This window comes from Oncorhynchus mykiss, chromosome 7, assembly GCF_057628025.1.
Source record: "Oncorhynchus mykiss isolate SJ-2025 chromosome 7, ASM5762802v1, whole genome shotgun sequence".
Taxonomy (NCBI): Eukaryota; Metazoa; Chordata; class Actinopteri; order Salmoniformes; family Salmonidae; genus Oncorhynchus; species Oncorhynchus mykiss.
The window spans coordinates 64,110,614-64,135,418 of NC_143028.1; the positions used below are offsets into that span (position 1 = coordinate 64,110,614).

Sequence of the window (24,805 nt, forward strand, 5' to 3'; positions counted from 1 at the left end):
GTCCAGCTGCTCTATAACAGTCAGTATTGTTACTCTCCATACACACGTTACCTTGTCCAGCTGCTCTATAACAGTCAGTATTGTTACTCTCCATACACACGTTACCTTGTCCAGCTGCTCTATAACAGTCAGTATTGTTACTCTCCATACACACGTTACCTTGTCCAGCTGCTCTATAACAGTCAGTATTGTTACTCTCCATACTCAATGTGTATTGCGTATATACTTATCTGTGAGAGTAACAATGATTATAAATCAAAACATATTTAGTTATTGAAGTACATTTGCCTCATCACAACACTTCATGCAGAATATTGGTGTTGTTGTTAGAGTGACCTCTGACCTCTTTCTCTAGGTGGACTTCCCAATGTCGTCATTTGAGGTGCGCTTCAGTACCCCCCCTCCTGCAGAGTTCAGTCCCCAGTATGACTTCTCCAGACTGGACCAGCACAGCCAGAGACAACTACAGGACGTTCTGCACAAGAAGTCACTTTTCTGGTGAGACAATTATTCTGACTGGCTGGCCGTCTGGCTGGCTGTCTGTCTGTCTGTCTGGCTGGCCGTCTGTCTGGCTGTCTGGCCGTCTGTCTGTTTGGCTGACTTGCCGTCTGTCCATCAGTCTCGCTCTCTATCACGCTACCTTTCTACTCTCTTTCCATGAGATGACAGAACAGTCCTGTCAGACTAACATAGTCATCCACTTCATCACTTCAAGTCACTCTTACACTGCATTAGAACAGTAAGAGTTGTTGTGTACTGTATGTTCCTGTGTGAGTGTGCAAACTTAACATCATAGCATTCAGCTGTATAAGTTCTTTAAGGGTGTTAATGGGTTCGTAGTGGACAGAACAGGAAGAGAGACAGGATATGTGGGCAGTGTGGTGCTCTGGGGATGGTATTGGGAGGGGGGATGGGGAAAGAGGAGTGGGTTTTAGTTGATGTCATAGCAGCAGCTGGTGGTGAATTTGCCCCAGATTATATTATACACCCATCCTTTCTCCTCTCCCCTCTATTCTCCTTTCCCCCTTTCCCCCATCCCCCTTTCTCTCCCCCTTCTCTCCTCTCTTGTCCCCTGTGTGTCTCTCTGTGTGTGTGTGTGGGGGGGGTGTGTTACTTTCCTTGTGGGTATCAGAAGTCCTCAAAAGGATAGTAAAACAAGGGAAAACCAGACAAGTGAGGACATTTCACCAGTCCCCAAAAGGAAAAAAGCTATTTTAGCATTACAATTAGAGTTAGGAGTTATGTTTAAGTTATGGGTTTAAGGTTAAGGGGTGGGTTTAAGGTTAGGAAAACAGGACTTTGAATGTAAATACATTTTTTGGTCCCCACAGTGTAGTGTTTAGTCCATTAGACGTTGTCATAGTTTATGATCTTTCTTGTGTGTTGTAAGAGAGATAAGCGAACCATGTTTATCTTGGACCAGTGTTTTGATGTTTACTTCCAAGCATGATTCTGTAAATGGGCTTTGGAGCGTGCCTTTGAAAGATGGAAGGGAATGTGCTGTTTGTGTTTTGATGTTTGTTCAATGTTTACTTTGTGCCTTTCCCTCCACTCTCTTGACCTCTAAATAACCAAGAATGTCTTAATGTCAACCTATGAGGCTTTTGACTAGAATGTGCACTAGGGCTGGACGATATGGCCAAAATATCATATCACAGTATTTTTCACATTTATGACGGTATTTCATGTTTTTGAATAATACAAGTTTTAAATGTGCTTGTGTGTGACCCAAGGGTGCTAACACATACATTGTAAGTGATATCGATGGGTCTTTCTCCATTCTGGTTGTTTTATACTGTTCAATTAAACTTCAACCAACTTTTTTCTGCATTTTCATCCATTTCTGCATTTCCTGCGCTAATTTAAGGTCATTAATTTAAGGTCATTTCCCCACGTAGGGCTGTGTGATATGGGCAAAAAATCTAGGCCTTATTTTTTACCGAATGTTGCAGTTTAACCAAAACTTGCTTAGGTAAGACAAACAAACTGTTTTCAGATGTAGGAAACACAAACTAATAGTGTTAGTCTGTGGGGCGGGACTAGGTCTGTGGGGCGGGACTAGGTCTGTGGGGCGGGACTAGGTCTGTGGGGCGGGACTAGGTCTGTGGGGCGGGACTAGGTCTGTGTGGAAAGCGGCATGGAGCGAGAGCAGAGAGAGGTGACTCAAGTAGCGGGGTAAACTATAAAAATGGACATTCAAATTTAACAAGTGAAACATTCAAATACCGTTATAGGAGGCAAACTAAAAACCAAAACTGGTCCGTGCATCAATACCGGTATAAAGGAAAATACGGTATACCTCCCAGCCCCAATGTGCACACATTCAAAAACTTCAACAAATGATGATTAATGGTCAGGATCAGTTTAATATTATATTGAAAAACACTAGATTTATCATTGTTGATGAATAATTTATTAAAGAAAAGTATTTCCATCCAATATCAGGCTCCAAGCAGGAAGTTGATCAGATGAGCTCATTCAATAGCAGCAACTGTTGTCCAGCTGGATCAACCAATCCCAACAATGACACAGTATATTCAGCCAATGGAAACAACCGTACCAAGGATAACCCATCCAATAGTAACAAAGACAAGTATTTTTCCAGCCCTTTGCTCTGTGTTTCTGCTAGAGCTTTTGGAGAACAAAAACCTGTGTCTGTTGATTGAGACAGGGATATAAACATACACATATGAACCTGTGTCTGTTGATTGAGACAGGGATACAAACATACACATATAAACCTGTGTCTGTTGATTGAGACAGGGATACAAATATACACATATGAACCTGTGTCTGTTGATTGAGACAGGGATACAAACATACACATATGAACCTGTGTCTATTGATTGAGACAGGGATACAAACATACACATATGAACCTGTGTCTGTTGATTGAGACAGGGATACAAACATACACATATGAACCTGTGTCTGTTGATTGAGACAGGGATACAAACATACACATATGAACCTGTGTCTGTTGATTGAGACAGGGATACAAATATACACATATGAACCTGTGTCTGTTGATTGAGACAGGGATACAAATATACACATATTCCACTAGATTCCACAGCCACAAAGTCAAAATAGGCTGAAATTCCTGAAAACATAATCTTTGGCCATGATAAACATGGGTGAAATTAGCGGAACAGAGAGGTTTGTCCGATTAGTTTCCATTTCCTTTCTTCACACAAAGGTAATCACAATTGTTAACGGCATTCCCCCAGAAGTAAAACAGGAAATTACAAACTTTATTTTACTTTATTTCATATTTTACTTCTGAGTAACCAAGATTATCTATCTCTTTATTACAGTGGAGAGAGGCCATCTAATGCTGCTGAGAGCAACACCAAAATATACAGTATTTCCCCCTTTTATTTCCAACCTTTCACTCTTTTTACCCCTCCCTTCTCTCTATATCCCCCTCTCTTTCCTCCACTCTCAAGCTCAATATTAATGTCAGCTTAAATTTATTCTCTCTCTCTCTCTCTCTGTCTGTGTCTCTCTCTCTGTCTCTCTCTCTGTCTCTCTCTCTGTGTCTCTCTCTCTGTGTCTCTCTCTCTGTGTCTCTCTGTCTGTCCAGGTTGACTCCAGAGGACAAGCGTCTGTTGTGGGAGAAGCGTTCGTTCTGCCAGTCAGAGAGTGGTGCCCTGCCCCTGGTGCTGGCTAGTGCCCCCCGCTGGGAGTGGGCATGTCTTTCAGATATTTATGCCCTGCTCCGTCAGTGGGCATGTCTCAACCACCACCACGCACTGGGCCTGCTGCATGCCACGTAAGGGGGCTGTGCGTTTGCATGTGTGTATTTGTGGTTGCCAGGCAATGGTTTCTGGGGCAACACTTGTCAGTGAAACGGTCACTGGGCAATTGTTGCCAGAAGACCTGTGGTCACAATTCAACCTTGTCATGATATGTTCAGGCTGGAGGTGTTCGTGTGGACCACAGACATGCTGGCAGTTTGGGGTCATGGTCAGAGATGGGAGTGGACCTGACAGGCTTAGAATCCTGTTCTGGAACATAAATACCATGAGTTCACAACCAGCGTGGCAACATACATGACATCACATGCATCATCCTCTTTTAAAAATGACAGTTCAGTGATTAATGAGGTCCAAGCATTTGTTTGATCTCTCAAATATGTATTTCTTTTGGATTGAAACAATGTAATAATATAATGTATTGAATGTGTATTAGGTTTCCTGATCAGGAGCTGAGGCATACTGCAGTACAGTGGATGGACTCTATCTCTGACCCTGAGCTGCTGGACTTCCTACCACAGCTGGTGCAGGTAACACTGTACCAATGCCTTATGATTACCATACAAACACCTCATTAGAGGGCTATGTGGAGCATCTAACCAACTCTCTCAATCGGTCTCTCTCACCCTCACGCTTTCTCGCAGGCTCTGAAATATGAGTGTTACCTGGACAGCCCGTTGGTACGTTTCCTGCTACGGAGAGCCATAGGGGACATGCGCATCGCACACTATCTCTTCTGGTGAGACTTACACACATATCAGCTCATGCATCAAGACACACTCAGCCTTCCTTTTGTCTTCACACACAACCTGATGTAGGCTCACAGACACACACAACCTGATGTAGGCTCACAGACACACACAAACCTGATGTAGGCTCACAGACACACACAACCTGATGTAGGCTCACAGACACACACAAACCTGATGTAGGCTCACAGACACACACAAACCTGATGTAGGCTCACAGACACACACAAACCTGATGTAGGCTCACAGACACACACAAACCTGATGTAGGCTCACAGACACACACAAACCTGATGTAGGCTCACAGACACACACAAACCTGATGTAGGCTCACAGACACACACAAACCTGATGTAGGCTCACAGACACACACAACCTGATGTAGGCTCACAGACACACACAAACCTGATGTAGGCTCACAGACACACACAAACCTGATGTAGGCTCACAGACACACACAAACCTGATGTAGGCTCACTGACACACACAACCTGATGTAGGCTCACAGACACACACAACCTGATGTAGGCTCACAGACACACAACCTGATGTAGGCTCACAGACACACACAACCTGATGTAGGCTCACAGACACACACAACCTGATGTAGGCTCACAGACACACACAATCTGATGTAGGCTCACAGACACACACAACCTGATGTAGGCTCACAGACACACACAACCTGATGTAGGCTCACAGACACACACAACCTGATGTAGGCTCACAGACACACACAACCTGATGTAGGCTCACAGACACACACAACCTGATGTAGGCTCACAGACACACACAACCTGATGTAGGCTCACAGACACACACAACCTGATGTAGGCTCACAGACACACACAACCTGATGTAGGCTCACAGACACACACAACCTGATGTAGGCTCACAGACACACACAAACCTGATGTAGGCTCACAGACACACACAAACCTGATGTAGGCTCACAGACACACACAAACCTGATGTAGGCTCACTGACACACACAACCTGATGTAGGCTCACAGACACACACAACCTGATGTAGGCTCACAGACACACTACCTGATGTAGGCTCACAGACACACACAACCTGATGTAGGCTCACAGACACACACAACCTGATGTAGGCTCACAGACACACACAATCTGATGTAGGCTCACAGACACACACAACCTGATGTAGGCTCACAGACACACACAACCTGATGTAGGCTCACAGACACACACAACCTGATGTAGGCTCACAGACACACACAACCTGATGTAGGCTCACAGACACACACAACCTGATGTAGGCTCACAGACACACACAACCTGATGTAGGCTCACAGACACACACAACCTGATGTAGGCTCACAGACACACACAACCTGATGTAGGCTCACAGACACACACAACCTGATGTAGGCTCACAGACACACACAACCTGATGTAGGCTCACAGACACACACAACCTGATGTAGGCTCACAGACACACACAACTAAAAAGTAAAGTACAGCATTCCATACATGACACTGCTGTAATGTAGGACAATGTCATTGATGCTTTGTCTTCAGTAGGGCAAACATGTTTCCACCTGCTGGACAGATTGGGAAATGCTTCAACAAACTCACTGGATGATGAATAAAACATATTCTTAAAAATGAGTTAACACGATTACATCAGGGCCCATATTCATAAGAAGTAGGATTGCTGATCTAGGATCAGGTCCACCCTGTTAACCATTATGATTTAAAGGCTAAACTGATGCTAGAGGAGCACTCAGAGATGCTTTATGAATACTGGGCCTGAACACAAAGTACACATTTGTTAAATACTCACGTGAATAAATGTACACAGTACTGCACAGTGGACCACATGAACAATAGTCAGATACATTTCCTCTCTCTCCCAGGTTGTTGAAGGACACTCTGCAGGACAGTCAGTTCAGTGGGAGGTACCAGCACCTGTTAGCAGGCCTGCTGTGCTGTGTGGGTCGGGGTCTCAGGGAGGAGTTTGACAGGCAGTGCTGGCTGGTCACCATCCTGGCTAAAGTAGCCCAACGTGTCCGGGACACCTCTCCCTCCAGCAGACAGGCCATCCTTCGAGAGGGACTGGAGGAGGTCAGGCAGTTCTTCTCAGTCAGTAGCAGCTGCCGTCTCCCCCTTAACCCTGGCATGCTGGTCAAAGCCATCAACATACAGGTACTTGATTGTGTTAGTGTACGTGCGTGTGTGTGTGTGTGTGTGTTTTACTCCCGTCTGTATGTGAGCTCGTGTCTGTGTGTGTTCTCTGTCTCCAGTTGTGTTCCTACTTCAACTCCAACGCCGTGCCCCTCAAACTGTCCTTCCAGAACCTGGATCCTCTGGGAGACAACATCAATGTCATCTTCAAGGTAAACATTTCAAACACCACAGAATCAGAGAGCCACTTAAGACTAATGAGATGCAGCCACTGTTGTGCACCTTTAACTCTACTGAATCAACAAACCACTTAAATGTGCCTTTCTGAACCCTTGTTGACCTTCGACCTCTGTGACCGCTGTATCTTCTGACCTCTGCTCTCAAGTCAGGTGACGACCTGCGCCAGGACATGCTGACCCTGCAGATCATCCGCATCATGAACAAAATCTGGATCCAGGAGGGGCTGGACATGAGGATGGTCATCTTCAGATGTTTTTCTACCGGACGAGGCAGAGGTAAGGAGGGAGGGGGAGAGAGCGAGGTTCCTGTTTTGATTGATTTAATAAAGTCAGTTAGGTCTGCTCTATACCAAATTAGCATACCCCCTGAGTCTCTTCCCTGTTTTACTTCTGGTAGTTGGGTGGATGGGACTACCAGCTCTCTGTAACTTAGAAGGCAACCAGTGGGTTCATCTCCTCTTTACCATGTTTCTTGTAGGTTGACAATGTCTATAGGATGACAATGTGTGTATTACTGATTTCTTTGGGGAAAGCTTTTTCAGGCACTCCATTGAGTGCTGTGGCCTGCCTTTCCTGCTGTGCTCTCATGTCATTTTTGCCTGTGTGTATTATTATCAAATTTTATTTGTCACGTGTCGAATACAACAAGTGTAGACTTCACCGTGAAATGTTTACTTACAAGCCCTTAACCAACAGTGCAGTTCAAGAAGAAAATATTTACAATTTAGACTAAAATTAAAAAGTAGCACAATAAGAATAACGAGGCTAAATACAGGGGGCACCGGTACCAAGTCAGTGTGTGGGGTACAGGCTAGTTGAGGTAATCTGTATGTAGGTGAGGGCGAATTGACTATGCATAGGTAACAAACAAATAGCGAGTGTGCAAAAGGGAGGGGAGGGTCAATGTAAATTTTCCAGTGGCAATTGTATTAATTGTTCAGCAGTCTTATGGTGGTAGAAGTTGGTGAGGAGCCTTTTGGTCCTAGGCGCTCCGGTGCAGCTTGCCGTGCGGTAGCAGAGAAAACAGTCGATAACTTGGGTGACTGGAGTCTCTGATCATTTTATGGGCTTTCCTCTGACACCGCCTATTCTATACAGTTGAAGTCGGAAGTTTACATACACCTTAGCCAAATACATTTATACATTTATATTAACACATTTATTCACAATTCCTGAAATTTTAATCCTAGTAAAAATTCCCTGTCTTAGGTCAGTTAGGATCACCACTTTATTTTAAGAATGTGAAATGTCAGAATAATTGTAGAGAAAATGATTTATTTCAGCTTTAATTTCTTTCATCACATCCCCAGTGGATCAGAAGTTTACATACACTCAAATAGTATTTGGTAGAATTGACTTTACATTGTTTAATTTGGGTCAAACGTTTCGGGTAGCCTTCCACAAGCTTCCCACAATAAGTTGGGTGAATTTTGGCCCATTCCTCCTGACAGAGCTGGTGTAACTGAGTCAGGTTTATAGGCCTCCTTGCTCGCACACACTTTTTCAGTTCTGCCCACACATTTTCTATAGGATTGAGGTCAGGGCTTTGTGATTGCCACTCCAATACCTTGACTTTGTTGTCCTTAAGCCACTTTGCCACAACTTTGGAAGTATGCTTGGCGTCATTGTCCATGTGGAAGACCCATTTGCGACTAAGCTTTTACTTCCTGACTGATGTCTTCAGATGTTGCTTCAATATATCCACATAATTCTCATGAAGCCATCTATTTTGTGAAGTGCAACAGTCCCTCCTGCAGCAAAGCACCCCCACAACATGATGCTGCCACCCCTGTGCTTCACGGTTGGGATGGTGTTCTTCGACTTGCAAGCCTCCCCCTTTTCCTCCTAACATAACGATGGTCATTATGGCCAAACAGTTCTGTTTTTGTTTCATCAAACCAGAGGAAATTTCTCCAAAAAGTACAATCTTTGTCTCCATGTGCAGTAGTCTGGCTTTTTTATGGTGTTTTGGAGTAGTGGCTTCTTCCTTGCTGAGGGGCCTTTCAGGTTATGTCGATATAGGACTAATTTTACTGTGGATATAGATACTTTTGTATCTGTTTCCTCCAGCATCTTCACAAGGTCCTTTGCTGTTGTTCTGGGATTGATTTCCACTTTTCGCACCAAGGTACGTCCATCTCTAGGAGACAGAACGCGTCTCCTTCCTGAGGGGTATGACGGTTGCGTGGTCCCATGGTGTTTATATTTGCGTACTATTGTTTGTACAGATGAACGTGGTACCGTCAGGCATTTGGAAATTGCTCCCAAGGATGTACCAGACTTGTGGAGGTCAACAATTTTTTTCTGAGGTCTTGGCTGATTTCTTTTGATTTTCCCATTATGTCAAGAAAAGAGGCACTGAGTTTGAAGGTAGGCCTTGAAATACATCCACAGGTACACCTCCAATTGACTCAAATGATGTCAATTAGCCTCAGCAGAAGCTTCTAAAGCCATGACATAATTTTCTGGAATTTTCCAAGCTGTTTAAATGCACAGTCAACTTAGTCTATGTAAACTTCTGACCCACTGGAATTGTGATATAGGGAATTATAAGTGAAATAATCTTTCTGTAAACAATTGTTGAAAAAATGACTTGTGTCATGCACAAAGTAGATGTCCTAACTGACATGCCAAAACTATAGTTTGTTAACAAGACATTTGTGGAGTGGTTGAAAAACACGTTTTAATGACTCCAACCTAAGTGTATGTAAACTTCCGACTTCAACTGTAGGTACTGGATGACAGGAAGCTTGGCCCCAGTAGCGCCTTACTGCCAGATGCCAAGCAGTTGCCATTGTTGGGGTTCGTTTCCTTGTTCCTTGTCAATCATTGGTGAAATTAGCATTATGACAATATCTTTAATTAAATTATTCAAAAACCTTTATTAACGCATGTTTCCGAGTAAGTTCTGCATCAAAGAAAGATCCCATGATATTTTATCAAACCCGGAATCCGGCACTCGTGATGTCACTGCCTACGTCATTATCTTTTACTCATGAGACCAAAACCATACCTACAAAGCTATATAAACACGGCTTTTAGTGTGTTATCTAAAAGCTTAGCAGTAAATGTCCAAGTTGATTTATAGTGGAATGTCTGAGTAGTCTTGTCTCCTACACTCCCCTGCAGAGTTCTGTCTCAGTCACACATTTCTCAGAGGGGTCTCTTTATAAGAGAGAGAGAACTGGAAAACAACTGGAACAATATTAAAACCTCATAATGTATATATAAATATATTGTTAATCTGTAGTCTAGGTCTTATAACCCCTCCCCTTCTATTAATACAACATAAGCATAATCATTTATTCTAATACATCAATCATTTGGTACAGCCCCAATCATGACCCCTAGGTCCACTTCTAACACCATACCAGGCAGTGATGCAACCGGTCAGGATGCTCTTAATGGTGCAGCTGTAGAACCTTTTGACGTTCTGGGGGCCCATGCCAAATCTTTTCAGTCTCCTGAGGGGGGAAAAGGTTTTGTCGTGCCATCTTCACGACTGTCTTGGTATGTTTTGACCATGATAGTTTGTTGGTGATGTGGACACCAAGGAACTTGAAACTCTCGACCTGCTCCACTACAGCCCCGTCAACGTTAATGGGGGCCTGTTTGGCCCACCTTTGTCTTGCTCACATTGAGGGAGACGTTGTTGTCCTGCCACCACACTGCCAGGTCTCTGACCTCCTCCCTATAGGCCATCTCATCGTTGTCGGTGATCAGGCCTACCACTGTTGTGTCGTCAGCAAACTTAATGATGGTGCTGGAGTCGTGTTTGGCCACACAGTCGTGGGTGAAAAGGGATTACAAGAGGGGACTAAGTACACACCCCTGAGGGGCCCCAGTGTTAAGGATCAGCGTGGCAGACGTGTTGTTGCCTACTCTTACCACCTGGGGGCGGCCCATCAGGAAGTCCAGGATCCAGTTGCAGAGGGAGGTGTTTAGTCTCAGAGTCCTTAGCTTAGTGATGAGCTTTGTGGTCAATATGGTGTTGAACACTGAGTTGTAGTCAATGAACAGCATTCTCACATAGGTGTTCCTTTTGTCCAGGTGAGAAAGGGCAGTGTGGAGTGCGATTTGAGATTATGTGGCTGGTTGACCAGAGTTGGTGCTCAGATTTATTTTAGTATAATTTATTTATAATTTATTTTTCTTCTTGGCTTTAAAAGTATTTTCAGACTAAATATTATTTTCAGGTTTCTGTTTTTCTTCTTTTGCTGGTCATTAGTTTGCCAGAGCATTTGCTGTATAGTCCTTGGGATAAGAATCTTTGGTTGTAATTTTGTCCAAAATCAGATTGTAGGTTTGGAGTTTTGATTTGGAGTGAAGGTTATGTTGTGGAGGGTAGTATCCTGTTTATGTCCTTGTGGAAAAAATCCAAGTTTATCCAACTCTCTAAATCTATCTTTTTGTTAAAAAAAACATGCAGAAAAATTCAGGAGCTCATCTGCTCATGACCGATCTCTCTCTCTCTCAATTCAAAGGGCTTTATTGGCATGGGAAACATATGTTTACATTTCCAAAGCAAATGAAATAGACAATAAACAAAGGGAAACATTACACTCTCAAAGGTTTTTTGACATTTCAAATGTTGTGTTATTGTCTATGTACAGTGTTGTAATGTGCAAGTAGTTGAAGTATGAAAGGGAAAATAAATCAACAGATAAATATAGGTTGTATTTACCATGTTGTTTGTGCTCCTCTGGTTGCCCTGTTTTCATGGCAACGGGCCACAAATCTAGCTGATGTGACTGCACACTGCGGTAGTTTATCAATGTTTGATTTGTTTTCAAATTCTTTGTGGGTATGTATGATCTGTGGGGAAATACACTATATATAAAAAGGTATGTGGACACCCCTTCAAATGAGTGGACTCGGCTATTTCAGGTACACCCGTTGCTGACACGTGTATAAAATTGAGCACACAGCCATGCAATCTCAATAGACAAACATTGGCAGTAGAATGGCCTTACTGAAGAACTCAGTGACTTTCAACGTGGCACCGTCATAGGATGTCAACTTTCCAACAAGTCAGTTCGTCAAATTTCTACCTGGCTATAGCTGCTCCGTTCAACTGTAAGTGCTGTTATTGGGAAGTGGAAACGCCTACGAGCAACAATGGCTCAGCCATGAAGTGGTAGGCCACACAAGCTCACAGAATGGGAGCCCCGAGTGCTGAAGCGCATAGCGTTTAAAAATCGTCTGTCCTCGGTTGCAACACTCACTACCAAGTTCCAAACTGCCTCTGGAGCAACGTCAGCACAATAACTGTTCGTTGGGAGCTTCATAAAATGTGTTTTCATGGCCAAACAGCCGCACACAAGCCTAAGATCACCTTGCGCAATGCCAAGCGTTGGCTGGGGTGGTGTAAAGCTCGCCCCCATTCGACTCTGTAGCAGTGGAAACACGTCCTCTGGAGTGATGAATGACCATTTGGCAGTCAGACGGACGAATCTGGGTTTGGCGGATGCCAGGAGAACGTTATCTGCACCAATGCATGGGGCCAACGGTAAAGTTTGGTGGAGGAGGAATAACAATTTGTTCCAGTTAAGGGAAATCCTAACGTTATAGCATACAATGACATTTTAGACGATTCTGTGCTGTCAACTTTGTGTCAAAAGTTTGGGGAAGGCCCTTTCTTGCTTCAGCATGACAATGCCCCTTTTGCACAAAGCGAGGTCCCATGGAGAAATGGTTTGTCGGTGTGCAAGAACTTGATTGGCCTGCACTGAGCTCTGACCTCAACCCCATCGATCACTTTTGGGATGAATTGGATCAACGACTGAGAGCCAGGATTACTCGGCCAATATCAGTCCCCGACATCACTAGTGGCTGAATGGAAGTAAGTCCCCGCAGCAATGTTCCAACATCTAGTGGAAAGCCTTCCCAGAAGAGTGGAGGCTGTTATAGCAGCAAAGGGGGGACCAACTCCATATCAATGCCCATGATTTTGGAATGAGATGTTCGACGAGCAGGTGTCCACATACACCACACCACATAACCAAAAAGTATGTGTCTCTCTCTCCTCTCTTTCTCGTCTCTCTCACTCACTCTCAGGTATGGTGGAGATGATTCCCCAGGCTGAGACTCTGAGGAAGATCCAGGGGGAACACGGAGTGACTGGTTCCTTTAAGGACCGCCCCCTGGCTGACTGGCTACAGAAACACAACCCCACAGAGGACGAGTATGAGAAGGTACAGTCAGACACATGTGCATGCAAACTATCATTCACTCAAGCACACACACCCACTCGCCCACTCTCTCAACCTCACACCAACACTCTCTCGTTGTACACACGTTGACCTGTAACCTCTGACCCTGTGCTGTGTCCTGCTAGGCTGTGGAGAACTTTATCTACTCTTGCGCAGGCTGCTGCGTGGCCACCTACATCCTGGGTATCTGTGACCGTCACAACGACAATATCATGCTAAAGACCAGCGGTCACATGTTCCACATCGACTTTGGCAAGTTTTTAGGACACGCCCAGATGTTTGGCAACATCAAACGGTGAGCCCGGGAGGACGCTGTGAAATGTATACCCAAAATCTCTATGTAATCCCTATTGCAAGGACAGAGGAACGCAACTTTTACCACTGTCTTTGTTTTTGGTTTAGTCTTTTTCTGATTGGCAGGCAGACCGATGGTTCTGTTCCTGTTGGTAGAGACCAATGGCCCTGTGTTCTGATTGGTATTTATCTGTGTGTATATATGATTGGCAGGGACCGTGCTCCGTTTGTGTTCACCTCTGACATGGCCTATGTCATCAACGGAGGAGACAAACCTTCCAGTCGTTTCCATGACTTTGTGGACCTGTGCTGTGAGGCCTACAACCTCATCCGCAAACACACACATCTCTTCCTCAACCTACTGGGACTGGTACGTATACATACACACGTGTGTGTGTGTGTGTGTGTGTGTGTGTGGACGAACGCACACACACTGATGTCTTCCTTTGTGTCCTGTATAGATGTTGTCGTGTGGCATTCCTGAGCTGTCAGACCTGGATGATCTGAAGTATGTCTACGACGCCTTGAGACCTCACGAGTCTGAGGCTGACGCTACAATGTACTTCACCAGGTACACGCACACAGTATATTCTATATATTTTTTATTTAACTAGGCAAGTCAGTTAAGAACAAATTCTTATTTATAATGACGGCCTAGGAACAGTGGGTTAACTGCCCTGTTCAGCTGCAAAACGACAGATTTTTACCTTGTCAGCTCTGGGATTCGATCTAGCAACCTTTTGGTTACTAGCCCAACGCTCTAACCACTAGGCTACCCGCTGCCCCTAAATAGACTTACAGTATAAACCATACAGGCATAGACTGTCTGGTCTCTTGTCTGACTCCTCTCACTTTCTCTCTCTTTGTCCCTCCTCTCGCTGTCCCTCTCTAGGTTGATAGAGTCCAGTCTGGGCAGTGTTGCAACTAAGTTGAACTTCTTCATCCATAACTTGGCCCAGATGAAGTTTGCCTCATCCGAGGAGCATCCTGTCCTCTCCTTTGCCCCTCGGGTTTACACCCTCAAGACTGATGGACTCATCCGCAACCTCTTTGTCTGCCGACACATACGAACGTACAGCTCCAGCAAAGGATACGTACGTCTACATATACACCTACAGGCCTCGTAAATTAAACCTATGTGTAAATCTACAGTTGCATGTTCATATAGGCCCAGCAAGGGATATGTCCACTATACTACATACGCACATACAGCCCCAGCAAATGATTCACGAATACGTAAGGCCACAGTCACACAATATACTACGTATACACACACAGCCCCAGAAAATGAATGCTATGTAAGTCTACAGTTAGCTACACACACATGCACCTACACTTTAGTATAAGCCCAGCAACAAATACAAAAGACAAACTGTCTCTCCCTAACCCTAACCCACAGCCTTCGTAAAGGATGTATCACGTAAGGCTGGAGTCATGTAAGATCAACTGTATGGTGTGTGTGTGTCTGTCTCTCCCCACAGGCATTTGTGGTGAAGGTGGAGCGAGAGGGCCAGCAGGGGTCAGTGTTGGTCCAGAGGAGCTTTGAGGAGTTCTATGAACTACACAGTAAACTACGCCTCATCTTCCCCTCATCCAAACTACCCAGGTAATACACACACACACACACACACACACTGATCATTTACAGAACATCACCCTTCTCTTGAAACAACAACAGTAACTACAACTAGTAATAGAGGAATAGTAATATTAGTGATAATCATTGGAGACTAAATAACTGTAGGAAAATGTGTCTGGACCTTGTAAACTGCAGTGAATAAACCCATAACTGATCCAAATGGTTTTTCCAATCAGGCAGGCTAGATGGAGTTATTTCTAAATGAACATACATTCTAAGGTAGAAAATGGCAAGATTATGTTTTAATACTGTTTATGCATCGAATAAGATTTCTCAGTACTGTCTCATCTGTGTCTGTGGGACTGAGTTGGGCCTCTGGGGGCTTGGCGCTAGCAATTGATTTATGATTGCTTGGTGATAGAGCCTGCAGTCCATTGAATGATTAGTGTCTGTGTAATGCTGGCCTGTGTGCCAGGGCCAGGTGAACCAGTTTCTCTCTCACATGCAGATGAACACTGGACTTGTTGCATTAGTATCTGTGTGTTAAGGAGTGTGAAACTGAGAAAATAATCCAGTATAAACAAGCAGTAAATGACCTAGAGACAGAAACCTGGCGCAATGTAAATCTTGCTGTCTGTTGCTTGTTAGCACAATGTACCTTTGTATAATTCTACACATCTGTTGTTTGTCATGAACATTCAGGAGGATGTACTTTGCTATAAAGAGCTGTAACCCAAATCTGCTCGTTGGGCTCTCAACAATTATCGATGGCGTTGACCAGCTCAATTATTGTAATTCTTAATCGATAATAAAGGTGGATTGTTTGAAGAAATAACAAAGTCTCTCTCACTTGGTTAGAATTTCCACCACAATAAAAACAGGCTTTTGAGCAGTTATTCAAATGACAGGCTATTCACTGCAGTTTACAGCCTAGACTAGAGTTTTGTTACTCACTTGAAAACAATAATAACATTCTTCATTACATTGTGTTGTAGTTTAGGTAGAATACATTTCTTGTCCCTAAAAAAACTGAAACAATGGAGTGCGTTTTCTAGCTGTTAGCTGGGGACTGGGAAGGAGTGCTCAGCACAGCCTCAGGAGCACACATAGTGTAGGCAGCTACCTAGGATTTCTTTATCTGAGAAACCTTTTTAACTTTCACTGTGTAAGTTGACTGGATATATTCACTTGTAGTGTGAAGCCTAACATTCAGCTAATTAATTATTAGCTAATATGCATCCACGTCTAAGTTAGTCTACACCCTGTCTGTCTTCACTGTTCTGTTGCGCAATTATGCACCAGCTATTCCTTTTAATTATTGTAGAGTCCCAGGAAAGCCAGGCTACAAAAGCTTGTTGGACACATTTCAACGTATTTTCTTAAGCCTACTAATAGTCTATTGGAGGGGAGATGCACGCTTGTTCTTGCTGGCTGAATAAAAAATAGGCTACAGCATTCACGGGCAGGGAGTTGGAGAGGAGAAGCCAATATTTTACTACAGTAGGCCTGTCTTAACACCAGGCTACATCCTGACAAAATACACCGTATGAGTCACCTGCTAATGTACCTGTCTAGACCTTCTAAACTGTCAAGAATAGACCCAAATAGTTGCATACTCAGGCCTAGGCTGTTGGCCTATGCAGTTATTTCGGCATGAGCAGTTATTCGAATTAGCCTACATCACATCAGTTTACAGCCTATGGGCGATAGTGGTGTATTAATTTGATAACAATAATACGTTCCTCATTGCACTGTGTTGTTGTAGCCCAGGTATAATAATTGTCTTGTCTAAAAACGTAGGCCACAGAGCACAGCCTGGAGGAACCCACTACAGATCTGCCATTTCCTAATCTGTCAAATGATTTGTCTTGCACTTTGACAGGTAAATATTTAGCCTATAGCCCTAATATTTAGCTAATTATTAGCCTAATATCGAGCTAATATTTAGCTTCTTAGTTTGGCTACACATCACTAGACTCTATTACAGCTGTTTCCTTGTGCAACAGGCTAAGCAAGCCTCTCCACAACAGGCCATTTCTCTTCTCGTAAAATCTCAGGAAAAGCTACAAAAGATAGTAGGACATTTATTTTCATTTTTATACTAGGCCTAATAGTTTATTCAGGGAAAGAACCTAATTTCTGAATGTAGAACAAGCCTACAGCATAGAAAATGCATGTCGGGGAAAGTTGAGGATAGAGTGATTATGTGATCACTTTTGGCCGGTTATGATTACATTGTTGCACTGATACATTGCAAATAATTGCACAGGACATACAGAGATGAGCACAGTGAAAAGGAAGAACCAAAGGAATTGACAACTATTAGAAAAATGGAAATCACTTCAAACCACTTGAGCAACAAGGCCTGCTGTAAAAGATGCACAGGCTAAACAGTTTGTTGAATTGCTACATTTCAATACAAGTTAGTATATTATTTTTCATTAGACCTCCATGTACATTGAAGTATTGTTTGCAGTTTTCACTATGACAATGAACACACCCTGAAAGCACTGAATTGTCTGAACCCGTATGTATCTGTGTTAGAGACCCCATGTATGGTCTTGTTACCACCTTATTATAAGCAGTGGAATGTGTTGATCAGTTGATTGACAGGTGCAGGACTGTGGAATGATCAACTATAAAATGTCCTCTTGTGTGGATGCTCACCAGTGTTTTATAGTTATGTAGCCTATAGTTTCTCATTACAATTATGATTATAGTTATTGGCTTGGTGTATGGCCCGGGCCTTAACTCTGACAACAAACATTATTATCACAACAGAACTAGCCTACCAGTAGGACTAGTGAACGATAGCGAACTTAAATTAAATCAAATTACACTTTAGTTTTATACTCTCTGGGCTCGGCAGGCAAAGGTTGAGTCATGGGTCTTCCTGAAACATGACCCACCAAACCGCGCTTGCTTAACCTGGAAACAGGAAACACTGTTCACCTGACAAACAAGGTCAGGCGCCTGGCCCGCCACAAGGAGTCGCTAGAGCACGATGAGCCAAGTAAAGCGCCTCCAGCCAAGCCCTCCCCTAACCTGGACGATGCCGGGCCAGTTGCACTCCGCCCTATGGGATTCCTGATCACGGCCGGTTGTGATACAGCCCGAGATGGAACCAGGATCTGTAGTGCCTTAGACCGCTGCGCCACCTGGGAGCCCCTCTTGTATTTTTTTTTTACATTTACTGATAGCCAGGGCACACTCCAACACTCAGAAATCATTTACAAATGAAGCATGTGTGTTTAATAAATCCGCTTCCTCAGAGGAAGTAGGGATGACCAGGGATGTTTTCTTGATAAGTGTGTAACTTTGACCATTTTCCTGTCCTGGTAAGCATTTTTTTTAAAAAGCATTCAAAAACGAGTACTTTTGGGTGTTAGGGAAAATTTATGGAGTAAAAAGTACATTATTATTTTCTTTAGCAATGCAGTGAAGTAAAAGTTTGAAAAATATAAATAGTTGAGTAAAGAACAGAGACCCCAAAAAATGACTTAAGTAATACTTTAAAGTGTTTTCCTTACTTTACACCACTGCCTTTGATGCCCCTCCCAGTTTCCCCAGCCGGTTTTTGATTGGGCGGTCTCGAGGAGAGGCGATGGCTGATAGGAGGAAAGACGAGCTCAACGGATACGTCTGGCATCTGGTGCACGCTGCGCCCGAGGTCGCCCAGGTAACCAGTCACCTCCGACCTTTGGTTCAGGCACTCAGTGACCCCTGTTGTGTATCTGCCATTCTATTTAAAGGTTTATTTAAAGCACTGTGCTATCACTATATTCACTAGACCAGTGGTTCTCAAACCTCTTGGTTCAGGTGTTGACTCTGTTCAATCAAGTGTGCTAACTCTGGAATAGATCAAATCCATGGAATGACTGAGTGTCCCAGAGTACAGGTTTGAAAACCACTAGACTGACCATGAATCTCATCCTAATTCTATATTAACAGTTAATTTTTAATGCAAATTACTATAGTTGTAATCTGAAGTTTACATACACTCTGGTTGGAGTCATTAAAACTTGTTTTTCAACCACTCTACAAACTTCTTGTTAACTATAGTTTTGGCAAGTCAGTTAGGACATCTACTTTGTGCATGACGCAAGTAATTTTTCCAACAATTGTTTACAGACAGATTATTTCACTTATAACTGTATCACACTGTGTCACAATTTCAGTGGGTCAGAAGTTTACATACGCTAAGTTGACTGGGCCTTTAAACAGCTTGTAAAATTCCAGAAAATGATGTCATGGCTTTAGAAGCTTCTGATAGGCTAATTGACATAATTTGAGTCAATTGGAGGTGTACCTGTGGATGTATTTCAAGGCCTACCTTCAAACTCAGTGCCTCTTTGCTTGACATCATGGGAAAATCAAAGGAAACCATCCAAGACCTCGGGAAATAAAATGGTAGACCTCCACAAGTCTGGTTCATCCTTGGGAGCAATTTCCAAACGCCTGAAGGTACCACGTTCATCTGTACAAACAATATTGTGCAAGTATAAACACAATGGGACCACGCAGCCGTCATACCGCTCAGGAAGGAGACGCGTTCTGTCTCCTAGAGATGAATGTACCTTGGTGTGAGAAGTACAAATCAATCCCAGAACAACAGCAAAGGACATTGTGAGCATGCTGGAGGAAACAGGTACAAAAGTATCTATATCCACAGTAAAACGAGTCCAATATCAACATAACCTGAAAGGCCGCTCAACAAGGAAGAAGCCACTGCTCCAAAACCTCCATTAAAAAGCCAGACTACGGTTTGCAACTGCAAATGGGGACAAAGATCATACATTTTGGAGAAATGTCCTCTGGTCTGATGAAACAAAAATAGAACTGTTTGACCATAATGACCATCATTATGTTTGGGGGACACGGAGGCTTGCAAGCCGAAGAACACCATCCCAACCTTAAAGCACGGGGGTGGTAGCATCCTGTTGTAGGGGTGCTTGCTGCAGGAGGGACTGGTGCACTTCACAAATAGATGGCATCATGAGGCAGAAAAAATATGTGGATATATTGAAGCAACATCTCGAGACATCAGTTGAAGTTGAAGCTTGGTCGCAAATGGGTCTTCCAAATGGACAATGACCCCAAGCATGCTTCCAAAGTTGTGGCAAAATGGCTTAAGGACAACAAAGTCAAGGTATTGGAGTGGCCATTACAAAGCCCTGACCTCAATCCTATAGAAAATGTGTGGGCAGAACTGAAAAAGTGTGTGCGAGCAAGGAGACCTACAAACCTGACTCAATTACCCCAGCTCTGTCATGAGGAATGGGCCAAAATTCACCCAACTTGTTGTTTGACCCAAGTTAAACAATTTAAAGGCAATGCTACCAAATACTAACTGAGTGTACGTAAACTTCTGACCCACTGGGAATGTGATGAAATAAATAAAAGCTGAAATAAATAATTATCTTTACTATTATTCTGACATTTCACATTCTTTAAATAAAGTGGTGATCCTAACTGGCCTAAAACAGGGAACTTTTCCTAGGATTAAATGTCAGGAATTGTGAAACTGTGCTTAAATATATTTTGCTAAGGTAAACTTTTAAACTGAATTGTTACTGTATTATTTATTTAACTGCCAGTTTTTTATGTGCACGGACACAGGCTCATTAAAGTGGAGGCAGAATGATGTATGTGGAGTCAAGTCTGTACGTGGTTGTGGTTTCACTATGACTGGAGAGTTTCTTACAATTCAGCCCTTCCTTTTCCGAAGAAGCCGCATATCAGTGTTACAGCCTTAGACATACACACACAATCTGTCAGGGCGGGTACTGTAGTCACTTACCAGAACTTCCCTCTACTGTCTCTCTAATAGAACAGTTTGACATCACACATACAGCTCAACTTCCATGTCAAATGTAAACACAAGCTAGAACTGCTAGCACTCCCATTTCTTTTTTTTCAGTTTGAAAATAGCGCCCACAGTATTGTTGTGAGTTGATGTTCCACCTAGGAATGAATTAGGTCTCGTGGAGGTGTCATGTTGTTTTCTGTCATTAACTGAATGTACCTCCTCTCTTCCCCTTTCTTTCTGTCTCTTTTTCTCTGTCTCTCTCTGTCTCTCTCTTTCTGTTTCTGTGTCTATTTTTGTCTGTCTTTCTGTCTTTCTGTTTCTCTTTATCTCAGTGTGACCTCATCTACACTTTCTTCCATCCTTTGCAAAGAGACGAGAAACCTGGAACAGTGGTGAACACACTGCAGAGCAAACCTGCAGGTACACCCGCCCGCCCACCCACCTACCCACCCACCCACCCACCCACCCGCCCACAGTGTGTGATGCATCAGGTGACTCGCAGAGAAGAGATGGTTATCTATTGGAAGCCTGATTTTAACAAGATGTAATGCACAGCATATAGCTACAGGGTTAACTTTATCACTTTCTAAAACAAACAGCCACACCAAGCAGAGTCCAGTGTATCGAGCCCGTGACACACTCTGTGTCCTTGGCCACCGGAATAGTAGCCTATGTGATAACCAATCATAGACATTTGACATTTTAGTCATTTAGCAACTTTCATGAGTTAGGGGTTAGAGGTTAAATGGAACTCCAGCTTTCAATCTGGCTGACTGGCGTTCTAATGAAGATGTATCTACAGCACATGGGCATACAGTCACCTATCTCTGTAGATCCAGCCCTCCTTGCTCCCTGGGCCGTCACACACATAAACACAGTACATGTACACACACCTCCTGCCACTATAAACACACACACACATACACTCATACTGTATAACCGTATTAAAATCCTACATTGAGACAATAATTATGCTATAATCAGATGCTCCGTCTCTGTTTGTCTTTCTCCCCCACCTGCAGAGATCTGTTGGGCTCCGGTCTCAGGCAAAGTGGTAGGAGAGGTCAAGCTCTCCATCTCCTACAAGAGTGACAAGCTCTTCATCATGGTCATGCACATACGAGGCCTGGTGAGTGTGTGTGCGTGGGTACTTTCAGCATACTGATGCTAATTGAGAATGTAATGGTGTTGAAGACTTCTACTGTAGACTGTTATTTTAGATATATACTGACTATCATTCCTCCTGTGTATTTCCCAGCAACCCTTGCAGGAAGGGACAGACCCTGACCCCTATGTCAAGCTGTACCTCCTCCCAGACCCCCAGAAAACCAGCAAGAGGAAGACCAAGGCCGCGCGCCGCACTTGCAACCCCACCTACAATGAGATGGTGAGACCTAGTTGATGTGTGACTGTGTATGTAAATTTGTGTATCTCGACTGTTGTATAAACTCTGTTGTACAACTCTGTGTGTCTTTTCTCTCTCGCGCTCTCTCTCTCTCTCTCTCTCTCTCTCTCTCTCTCTCTGTAGCTGGTGTATAATTCTGTGTGTCTTCTCTCTCTCTCTCTCTCTCTCTCTCCCTCTCTCTCTGTGTACATGGTGTATAACTCTGTGTGTCCTCTCTCCTCTCTCTCTCTGTTTCTCTCTGTCTCTGTGTGGCTGGTGTATAACTCTGTGTGTGTCTTCTCTCTCCCTGTAGTTGGTATATGACCGTATCCCTCGTGGAGACCTGCAGCAGAGGGTTATCCATCTACGGGTACTCGGGGATGGTGCATTCTGGGAAAACACCCTGCTGGGCGAGGCCTTCATCCCCCTGAAGACTCTGACACCCGGACAGTGCTGGGCAGACTGGCACCAACTGGGCACGCCCAGCACAGACTCCACACACTGAGTGAGAGAGAGGGCGAGAAATTACTAATCAGGTTGGCGTGTGTGTGCACGCGCATAGGTCTGCTCAGTTGTGAGAGTTGGTCTGGTTTATTCCCCCAATGGGGGTGTGTGTTGACTCCTATCATGTCCAGTGGGGGTGTGTGTTGACTCCTATCATGTCCAGTGGGGGTGTGCGTTGACTCCTATCATGTCCAGTGGGGGTGTGTGTTGACTCCTATCATGTCCAGTGGGGGTGTGTGTTGACTCCTATCATGCCCAGTGGGGGTGTGTGTTGACCCCTATCATGCCCAGTGGGGGTGTGCGTTGACTCCTATCATGTCCAGTGGGGGTGTGTGTTGACTCCTATCATGCCCAGTGGGGGTGTGCGTTGACTCCTATCATGTCCAGTGGGGGTGTGTGTTGACTCCTATCATGCCCAGTGGGGGTTTGTGTGTGTGTGTCTGTAGACTCACCGACGTTCAATCGTCACTGGACACTGTATCCATGGGACTGTACTATGTGGACCTATTGTTAGCCAGGCTGGCCTCTGACCACCATAAAAAGGGATAACTACGGACCATGTGACCAGGAGGGAAGATTACCAATCTGTATCTCTGGTGACTCTGACTACCAGAATACCTTTCTCTGGTAACAACATGGCCTCCCAAGACCAGATCATGAGGACCTATTGAAGGAAGCAGAAGGCATTGCTACTCATTGATAACAACCAACAGGTTTTGAGAAGGAGGTGAGGAAAGAGGACGAGGAGTATGCAATGGATATTCTCCCATGGACCACATCTTTATTTAGGGCCAACAGATAACCGTCCGTCTTATCGCCTGATGTAAAAGACTTTGAAACAGTTTTAGTCCCCTTGAAAGTAATTTCTTTAAAAAGAAAACCCTAAGTTATTTATTTTTCAAATGGGACCCTTCTGTTAATGCAGCTCCATGTTGAGCTCTGTTTGGTTGTGTGGTATATGTATATTTTAATTTCTGTGTACCACAGATTTATGTAAATTTTGATATGTGAATTATATTGGGTCAGTTTTTCTGATTTGAGAGAGGGAATGAATGCTTTTGTACCCTAACACATTATGGTGTGGGTCTACCCTAACACATTATGGTGTGGGTCTACCCTAACACATTATGGTGTGGGTCTACCCTAACACATTATGGTGTGGGTCTACCCTAACACATTATGGTGTGGGTCTACCCTAACACATTATGGTGTGGGTCTACCCTAACATATTATGATGTGGGTCTACCCTAACACATTATGGTGTGGGTCTACCCTAACACATTATGGTGTGGGTCTACCCTAACACATTATGGTGTGGGTCTACCCTAACACATTATGGTGTGGGTCTACCCTAACACATTATGGTGTGGGTCTACCCTAACACATTATGGTGTGGGTCTACCCTAACACATTATGGTGTGGGTCTACCCTAACACATTATGGTGTGGGTCTACCCTAACACATTATGGTGTGGGTCTACCCTAACATATTATGATGTGGGTCTACCCTAACATATTATGGTGTGAGTCTACCCTAACATATTATGGTGTGGGTCTACCCTAACACATGATGGTATGGGTCTACCCTAACACATTATGGTATGGGTCTACCCTAACACATGCTAACATGCTTTTGTACCCTAACACATTATGGTATGGGTCTACCCTAACATATTATGGTATGGGTCTACCCTAACACATTATGGTATGGGTCTACCCTAACACATTATGGGATGGGTCTACCCTAACACATTATGGTGTGGGTCTACCCTAACATATTATGGTGTGGGTCTACCCTAACACATTATGGTGTGGGTCTACCCTAACACATTATGGTGTGGGTCTACCCTAACACATTATGGTGTGGGTCTACCCTAACACATTATGGTGTGGGTCTACCCTAACACATTATGGTGTGGGTCTACCCTAACACATTATGGTATGGGTCTACCCTAACACATGATGGTATGGGTCTACCCTAACATATTATGATGTGGGTCTACCCTAACATATTATGGTGTGGGTCTACCCTAACACATTATGGTGTGGGTCTACCCTAACATATTATGGTGTGGGTCTACCCTAACACATTATGGGATGGGTCTACCCTAACACATTATGGTGTGG

The 24,805-nt window shown here is 43.9% G+C and overlaps 1 protein-coding gene across 2 annotated transcripts in view; it reads left to right on the forward strand.

The window, feature by feature from the left end:
• Positions 1–24,165, forward strand: part of LOC110528363 (phosphatidylinositol 4-phosphate 3-kinase C2 domain-containing subunit beta) — an 84,214-nt gene extending 60,049 nt beyond the window's left edge. The window contains exons 15-32 of one of the 2 annotated variants that reach the window (XM_036983959.2): positions 356–498; positions 3,587–3,775; positions 4,195–4,288; positions 4,403–4,497; positions 6,391–6,679; positions 6,778–6,870; positions 7,044–7,173; positions 12,955–13,091; positions 13,235–13,404; positions 13,617–13,773; positions 13,865–13,974; positions 14,296–14,497; positions 14,885–15,009; positions 18,544–18,661; positions 21,124–21,211; positions 21,814–21,920; positions 22,050–22,178; positions 22,489–24,165. In XM_036983959.2, the coding sequence (XP_036839854.2) occupies positions 356–498; positions 3,587–3,775; positions 4,195–4,288; positions 4,403–4,497; positions 6,391–6,679; positions 6,778–6,870; positions 7,044–7,173; positions 12,955–13,091; positions 13,235–13,404; positions 13,617–13,773; positions 13,865–13,974; positions 14,296–14,497; positions 14,885–15,009; positions 18,544–18,661; positions 21,124–21,211; positions 21,814–21,920; positions 22,050–22,178; positions 22,489–22,680 (2,568 nt within the window). In that variant the 3' untranslated portion in view covers positions 22,681–24,165. Of the gene's footprint in view, positions 1–355; positions 499–3,586; positions 3,776–4,194; positions 4,289–4,402; positions 4,498–6,390; positions 6,680–6,777; positions 6,871–7,043; positions 7,174–12,954; positions 13,092–13,234; positions 13,405–13,616; positions 13,774–13,864; positions 13,975–14,295; positions 14,498–14,884; positions 15,010–18,543; positions 18,662–21,123; positions 21,212–21,807; positions 21,921–22,049; positions 22,179–22,488 lie in introns of both variants that reach the window. The other variant, XM_090241725.1, reaches the window with a different exon arrangement.
• The last annotated feature ends 640 nt before the right edge of the window (positions 24,166–24,805 follow it).